At 38.2% G+C, this 8,869-nt stretch overlaps 1 protein-coding gene across 1 annotated transcript in view; it reads left to right on the top strand.

Moving 5' to 3' along the window:
- Positions 1-2,102: 2,102 nt before the first annotated feature.
- The window catches only part of OSGIN2 (oxidative stress induced growth inhibitor family member 2), an 11,235-nt gene continuing 4,468 nt past the window's right edge, over positions 2,103-8,869 (top strand). The window contains 3 exon segments of the mRNA XM_009697583.1: positions 2,103-2,253; positions 6,688-6,824; positions 8,837-8,869. The exon segment at positions 8,837-8,869 is cut by the window's right edge and continues 3 nt beyond it. Of these exon segments, the coding sequence (XP_009695885.1) occupies positions 2,187-2,253; positions 6,688-6,824; positions 8,837-8,869 (237 nt within the window). The 5' untranslated portion in view covers positions 2,103-2,186.

The raw sequence follows: 8,869 nt of genomic DNA, 5'->3' as shown, positions 1-8,869 counted from the left end.
CCCCACCACTGCAAAGCTGTCTGCCGTGAGTTTTTATCAAGATAAAAACTTCTGGTACTTGGTGGCTTTCAGTGTTATTGAGAGGTTAGGAAGGTGGTGGCCCCTAACTTCAGATCTTACTGAGTTTGGATGTGATGTTCCTGCAAAGGAAGAACATGCTCCTGACAACAGTCCTTCATCTCCTTCATACGCACAGTAGCTGAGAAACTGTGTTATATGCGGATGGTTCTGTGCAAAATGAGATTCTGTGCTAAACCAGTTGGGTGGTTCGTGTTACACTATCTCACCTGCACAGAAGCAACATTTTTATTGTTAAAGGTTCTTTTGTAGCCTACAGCACTGTGCGTATATCCCGTAAAAGAGGTTTTGAAATGTTTCTTTTGGTTTTCATCTTCCATCTAGCACAGCAAGTCTATTAAAACCACACTAAAACATGCATGCTCCCTTTAAGCCTGTCTTCTGCAAAGCATAGGGTAGTATTGCTTAGGTAACTTTGAGCAAAGGCTGGAAAATAATGGAGTCTACCTGTGCCTATCTGAAAGCGGGGGTGATAAAAGCAGTATGATAGTTAGATATCCTCTCTCTCTGCCTTCCGCTCGTCTTCATCTAACTCATGCTGTTTGTATGTTATGCGTCTCCAAGATCACGAAGAGCTAATGCGCAGCTGTAATCAAACAGTAAGCACGTAATTTGCAGAGTTTTTTTGTTGTAGTGCAGAGGGAACACAGATATCGAGTACTTACTTTCTGAAATAAATACAACCTTAGAATAGCTCCCCACCCTTTTTCACAAGGAAATAACCGTCAGAGAGATGTATTACAGTGCGGGCTCGTGCTGTTACTACTGTACAGCTCTGTCTCTAGTTTACTTCAGACTTCCCCACTGAAATACGTAGCAGAACCTTCAGTGTTGTGGGAGTTGAGGCGGCGTGTAGCGTACGTGGCTTCTTGAAGGCCGTGGGAATTGGATCAGTGTCTTACACTTTTGATCCTGTGTAGAAAATGATTCCTGAAGCACTAGAATAGCTTTAAGTTATGCAGATGCTTAGGATATAAATAAGAGTACTTTTATTTATTAAGTTAATAACTAAAACTGTGTTTGTAAAGAGAAGAATGTTTAGATCCATTGATTGGGGTATTTTTAATTAAAAAGTTGTTAGGTCTTTATTTTGAAGACTTAATAAAATAACTGACTATTTTTAATTTGCCCCGCCTTTCTAGCTAAATTGATAATGTGTGCTTCTTCAGTGACCTGGAAAGGCTTCAGAAAGGGCTCCGAAATAATTAAACAGCAAACAAGATAAAACAAGTCCTTGAGGTCTAGAAGCACATTGAGACGGTGATGAGTTATGAGAGGAACCTTAAGCAGATGTTGCAGAGACGGAACTGAGGAAAATCCAGGAAAATGACTAGGGGTGAAAGCAGCCAGCTGCGCAGTAGCTGACCTGACTGCACGGCAATTCCTTTTATAAAAAGTTTTCTTTTAACAGTGGTAAAATGGGCTGTGTCTAGGGCTTACAGGGATCATGCTTTTCTCCATCTTCACACCACTGCCAGCCTTAGCCAGGCTTATTTCTACATAAACAGAAATTTGTTGAGGTGAAGTCCTCTGTGCTGCTCAGCAGGTAGGAAGGGATGCGAACGGCTGCTGTTGTACCTTCTCTGCTCCTTCAGCCTTTGGCTGGCCTTAATGTTGTTAATTGGCTAGGCTGTGTGTATCTCTCCTCTTTTGATAAGGATAATGAGGAATGAGTTCTTCTGTGTGGGGGAATCAAAATAATGCTTGTTGGTTATACTTTGGCCTTATATAAACTGAAATTAGAAATCTGCATCTCTGCCAAGCCATCTGTGCCTTTTTGTTATCCTTCTGTAGACTTTCTAGGAGAAAGCGGACTTTTTAAAAAAAAGTCTTCTGTTAGAAAAGCTGTTGCTGAGGAGCAAAATTTTGTAGATTGGATGAAGTATATCTGGTTTGGTCTCGGTTTTGCCAATTCCCTAGCTCTGCAAGCATCAAAAGCAGCTTTATTTTTGAAGAGACTGTTCTGATGACAGTTCAGCTATTTCATTTTAGTTTTCTCCCATCTGTCCTTCTTAATTAGAAGTTACAGCGGCCCTGAAACCGAAGGACAGCTTTTGAATTCCTTCGTCCAGTATTTTGGTGACACCCTTGGGAGGAAGATTAAAAGAATGCCTTTAATTGAAGAAACTGTTCTGCCTGGGGACTCCCTCCTTACTCTGCCTGTAGTAATAATAGGTGAGTTTTTTCACTTTTTTTAAGGTTCTGTGTCACTGCCATTGCCTTTATAGGCCTGCTGCATGAAGTCATTTATCATTAAATAATTAATGCTTAGCATCCTTACAATGAAGATGTTTATTAGAGTAATATAGTTGTTATGATTAACTACAGTACCATAAAACTATGTTAAGGGATTTGCTTTTGGAGTATATTTGAATTCAAATTGTGCGTTGACAAAGTGAGTCGCATTATTTGGCAGCAGGTATGTGAGTCTTAGCAGAAGAACTGTTTTTATTTTAGTGTTGATCATAATTGGGCTTGATTAATGTGATAGTGTCTACTTCAGGTTGCGTAGAGGTTGTTGATGGTACAGCAGTGGAAATTTGTGGGGTTAGATGGGGCAGCGAAAAACATAATGTAAAATGTGTGCTGTATGTTGGTTAGGTGCTAACTTCTCTCATTAATTGCCTTTTGCAATTTGTTTGGGTTTGGTTGTTGTGGTTTTGTTTTTTTTTTTTTTGCATCCATCACTAACATCTGAATATTGTTCCATCTTTTCCAAAACCAATCCAAGCCAATTCAACCAGTTTAAAACAATAAATTTTAGTCTTGATTAAATAGTTAAAGGCTTGTGCTTGTAGAATCTTACAGAAGGGAGCAGGCTCCTTAGGTACACAGCTTAATTGAGAGTGCCAGGATGATTTGTATTGGGCCAAGGTTTTTCAGCAACAGCTGGTCACCAGCTCTTTACTGCCATGACTTGATGAGGGGATAAAGAAAAGATCTGGAGTAAAGGAGGTTTTCAGTAATCTAGTCCAAAGCTGTTGGGACTACAGCAAACCACCAGCTTTAACTGTACCTGCAAACAAGCAGAGATTCCAGACAATGATGTTTCAACGTAATATGCTCCCAGTAAGTCTCCACAACTTTGAAAGATTGGTGTTTGTACAGTGCCTGTTCTCAAAGCTCTCTGCATGATAGCTTAAAATAGTGCTCATGTAATAGACTTACGTGGATGTGACAGACGTGAATCACTTGCCGAGTTCTGCGTAATAGTTGAAGAGCAACAGTTTCCTGGCATTTTGTCAACCTTAGTATAGGTTTGCCATATGGTTAATGACTCAGTTTTCACTGTTTAGTTTTGCAAATATGCATTATGCAAATACCTGTGCTCAAGACTTATTTTGTCTAGACCGCCTTTCTACACACTGACACCAAACACAGCTGCCGTGACTATTTTTCCTTGAAAAACAAATACGTTGCCCAAATGCTTTTTCACACATACCTTTGAGACACTTCACAAGCTGATTTTCCGCATTGGCAGATGGGGATCCCTTTTAAGGGATCTAAAATGATTTAATAATGTAGTAGAAAAATAAAAAAATGGTTGTCATCTCCCCCCAAATATGTGCTCACACGCACACGAGAGTCTACTGATTTAATCTTCTCCATGCGATTTCCGTGTAGCTGGAGTTAAACATGCTTTTAGCTTCCTAGTGCCACCATCTTCTCATTGCACTATTTTATTAATTGGAAAGAAAAAGATGGCACAGGTGTAGGCAGTTGACTTAATGATGGAGCAATAACTTATATTCCCCTTTCTTTAACTTCACTATTGCCTTTCTCCCCTGTGTGATGCCCAATTTAAGGTTTGATTCTAAGCTTGTGCTGCTTGTTGTAGTGCAGTTCTACATAGAGTACTAAGCTACCGTGGTAATACTAAGTAACTTCTGTACTGTACCTGTCTTCAAAAAATTGGGAAGAAACGGGTGCATTCCATTTGAATGAGTTAGGATTGAAGATTTTCATGCTGGAGCTCTAAGTTTAGAGGGTGTCCTGTGCTAAACACTTTCATCTTCTGCGCTAGTTTTGATCATTGCTGTGTAAACACAGTGATTCAAATTTTCATCCAAATGACAGGGCTGTTACAATGTTTGAAGTCGATTATTTGCTTTAAATGTAGACACATAATGTAAAGATGATTGTACTGTAGTTTACTCTTGATCAGCAGAAGCTTCTGCTGCTATTCAAACAAAATATTAACTGCTCCTTAAATGAACAGGGCCATGGGGTTTTGGGGTATATTGATTGTCTATTGAAAGTTTGTACAATAGTAATATCTCTCAGTTACGATCAGAGCCCTTATTGGAGGCATTGTGTGCAAATAAAGAGCAAACTCCTCAGGTATAAATTTCTCATTTCAAAAAGATGTGTGGGTTTTTTTGCCCTCAAGGGTTTTCTTAGAAAATCGTAGCAAGTCTAATTGCAGACCTTGCAGCTGAACCTTCATCTTGTGTGTTCTTGAGAGCATAGCCACAAGGGAATTTCTTTCCCTTGGACTCGTTCTGCTCAAAGAATAGGAACTGGGTTTGGATCGGCTCTCTGGATGGTCCCAGGGAGTTGCTAGGGAGCTCAGTGACAGTAATTCACCTTAACATAATCCCATCCTCAGTAAAAGTGGGTGACAGGAGGGGTTTGCGTCTGTTTTAAGCTTTAAATTCTTGGACTGAAGCACACCCAGCTATCTCATGCCGATTTGTTTGTAGGAGGGTAGAAGAGTGTGAGAGTAAGGAAGAGTGTTTTCACTGTCTGAAAGATTCTTTACGGTCTTTTTTTTGTAAATGGCAAAATAGGAATTGAAGTGGTTTGGGAAATAATATAGGCAGGATTACCAATATTTAAACCTTTTATGACAGACTTTTGATTTAACTGTCTTGAAGATCCCAATGATGGAAATCCACAGCTTTTCTAGACAGTCTTTTTCCAGTCCTTTATGGTCCTTACAGTACACAGGCACTCTAATGCCTTTATTTTTGTCTCCATATTTGGGTGCAAAAACTAGATTGTTTGGTAGGAGCCATTGTGCAGTCTCATGTACTTATTTGGGTTCTAGGCCTTTGGAGAAAACATGCTTATTGAAGGGTTTTTATAATTTAGCAGTCTCGGCCTTTGAAGAACTCATCTGTAGTGAGCCTACGTGATTTTCTTGTAGACCATGGCCGTGACTGGTCTGTGCGCACAGCATTGTAATAAAGTATGGGATATATTGCCATTGGGGATCAGAGTGGTGAGTGTACCCTCGTGGAGGAGGAAAAATTGATCTGATGTATGAAGAGACTGGGAATGAACAGAGTCTCAGCAAACTGATGGGAGGTTTAGGGAATGGGAAATCAGAAAAGGGAGAAGAGACGAGCATTGGAGAAGTGGGATTGTTAACTAGTGATGGAAATAGCGTGTGCAAAGGTGATGGGGAAAAGGAAATGGTGGGTGAACTTTTTGAGATCAAGAGTTGAAATGGTAGGAAGTAAGAGCTAACATCTTAACAATGAGTGCTATAAAAAAACCATGAATAAATTAGTAACTTTATCTTTAGCCCAGCATTTGAATAGCATGTGGTGAATACCACGTGTGCCACTCTAGACGGAAAACAAAGACAAAATACTGAATAGTGCCTCATTAGGAGAACACTGTGCTTTTCATTCAGTTAATGAGAAAGAGGAGCTGTAGAAATAACAGTACGTGGTCACACGTTTAAATTCTGTATCATAGCAGATACTTTTCTGACTTCAGCTTGCCCTAGCTTTCTATATCTGACTTTGCAACATGAACATACACTTCTGCTTTTGCATGTTATAAATATGGTCCCCTGCTTTGTTTAATACTAGTCAAATGAACAGAAGTAATTACTTTGTGGTAATGTTTTGGTCCCATTTATTTTGCATCTTTAATAACATTTTGAAAATAAGTTAGTCTATTAAAATTGCAATAATGCACATATATGGATTATAAAACGCTACAAAAAGGGTATAGAAAGATGTTTGACTTGATATTGTTGCTGAACGATGAATGTTGTCTTACATCAGTTTCTTGCACTTTACCACTTATCTGCTGTATCTGTCTTCGCTCAGCTATTACATTGCTGCTGTGCTGTGTCTGTAACTTCTCATCTGACTTGCAGTCTTCAGCTTTCTACTTGTCTCTTTCTTCCTTTTACTTTATGGGCACACCTGAAGAGCATATGCTCTGGATCGTCTTTCTGTTCTGTGTTTTACAGTACCCAATGTAAATGGGAACGCAAAGTTGTAAGATGGCAATAATAGTCAGGTATCACTGTGATTGACAGGCAGATCAGATCTTATCCATCAGACGATTTTCACACAAGAGTAGTGAATATGACATACTAAATTATGAAACTCCTTTATATGCATTTTGTTTCATGGTGTAAACAGTCATACATACACTTCTTGTTATCTGAAAAAGATTTTCCTCAGTTTTATTTGGAGGAAGTTCCTATCGTAGGCTTTATTTTACTGTGAAGTTTATGAGCTGCTTTGAGTCAGGACAGTATTGCAGTATACTACTTTAGTACGATTTTGTTGCTGGTTATTTAGTGACTTACAAACTTGAGATTATTGATGTTTTTACTAAAGCAGTAACTTCTTTCTTTAATAGGAAATGGACCTTCGGGAATTTGTCTTTCTTACCTGCTGTCTGGATACAGGCCGTATTTATCTCCTGAAGCTATACACCCAAACCCCATTCTACATACAAAATTAGAAGAAGCTCGACATCTTTCCATTGTTGATCAAGTAAGCTTTGGTTGACATCTTGTCTAGTTCTTTTCCTGCTGCAGGCTGGATTATGAAACAGTAGGCTTTCTTTAATGATCCTGTTTAAAATGCTTTTGCAACTTACATAAGTAGTGCCATAGACAGGAAGAGGCTTAATATTCTCACCCCTCAAAGAATTAGACCTCAGTAAAGCTCAGTAACTGTGTGGCCTCAAACAAACTAGCTTTATCTCTTGGCCTCTCTTTTTCCTACCTGTAAAATAAAAAGCAGTATATACCTCCTTCGGTGGCTTGTAACAAATTATATGTAGGGCACTTCAGATGAAAAGCAATGCATTTTAAGAACTGCTTATCCAAAAAAATTCTGCAGATTGTATTGTGAAGAACCGTTCTAAATACCTAATTGTATTTCTGTTGCATTAATAAGTTATTTTGTTATTCTGTTAATTTGAATAGAATCATCTCATGACCTTTCAATCCAGTCCTGAGGCATGTGGTGGTTTTTGTGGTTCTTGAGGGCTTTTTGTTTGTGGTGTTTTTTGGTTTTACAATGTGCCCTTTGTCATGTTCTTACTACTTGCCAAAAGTGTCCAAAGCACCACTTGGTCAGTAAGTAGCTGATGCAGGAATTCCAGCTTTCATGTTCTAGGATGTTTGGGCACTATCAGCAAAGAACACATGCTGCTAACATACTTCAAGTATACATGCTTCAAGTTAAAATCTTCCTAAATAGTACAATTCTCATTAAGACTTTAGTAACATGAGGGACATAGATCCTCTATAAACACAATCCATTTTTCTTTTCAGAACAGTATGCATCCTTCAGTGTTTGCATTACACTCACAATTGCTCTTGTGCAGTATTTGTTAACCTCATAGACATCCAATTTTTCCCTCTGATTTGATTAGTTAAATCTTCCCCATTATTTTTCTCCCCTCTTGTCCATTTGTTTGCCATGTTATCATCGTTTTCTGCTTAACCTCACTGTACTCCTGATAGGTTACTTACAATGCTATCACTAACTGTATAGCATGTGTGACTAAATTGTTTGAAATACAAACATGCATGTGTGTTTGTAGTGGGGAAGTAGGGGTGGTTTGGCTTTGGGTTTTGTTTGTTCGTTTTTGTTTTAGTGCTGTGCTGTTTGCATGTAAGTTGACCTTAAGTCTCAAGGTTTATTTTTTTGGCAGGAACATAAGCTGCCTAAGCTTTTGGCTACAGATATTTCATGTGCTTCATCGTCCCCCAACCCCCTGATGTTTCCCCAGTTTAGGAAGCTAAACTGTCCTGTCTTTGTCAGCAAAAATTGACCCTTATGGCCGGTTCTTTCCTTAAATCTCTATTCTCTCCAAATATTAGCTTTTGCATCATGGCATTTTTTAGAACACAGCTGGTTAATAGATGCTGAAATGTGAACATTTTACGAAGTTCTAGAAATTGTTCTCAACATTAACTGCTTTGTAAAATATGCCTAGTTTTAATTAATTTTTAAAAAAATACTTATAATACCTCCGTTATTTCAAAATATAACAACAGTTAGTATTGGAACTACCTAAGAGCTGTCAAAGGAGTTTTTTCTACTTGATCTTTAAAACTTAATGTTTTTTGATTCCAATTTTGCTTTATCAAAATGGGGCTCCTAGAATTACTAGTAATTCTTTGTTAAAAGCAGTCCACTATCTATAAATATAGATGTTACAAGGTCGCTCTGATCGCTGAATATTTGTTCCTATATTTCTTTTTCTACAATGAATTTCAAATACTGACCTGCTCCCAGTATTACTATGTTACTCACATGTAATTTTTAAATGAGTGAACTGTATTATTCAGTTATAGAAGAACTGAATCATGGCAGTTATTTCTGGAAAGTGTTTTGATCGAATCTCTACGTTAAATACTTACCTCTACTTAAAATGCAACCTGAACTAATTGTGTTTTCTGCTGAAATTCAACTTCTGTACATCGGAATAGCATGATGAACAGTAAAAGTTGCATGAACATACCACTTACCACTTTTTTTTCATACTTTAGGATCTGGAGTATCTGTCTGAAGGCCTCGAAGGA

The sequence above is a fragment of the Cariama cristata genome, unplaced genomic scaffold (genome assembly GCF_000690535.1).
Source record: "Cariama cristata isolate BGI_N322 unplaced genomic scaffold, ASM69053v1 scaffold32513, whole genome shotgun sequence".
NCBI classification, from domain to species: Eukaryota; Metazoa; Chordata; class Aves; order Cariamiformes; family Cariamidae; genus Cariama; species Cariama cristata.
This window is presented reverse-complemented; position numbering and strand designations above follow the sequence as displayed.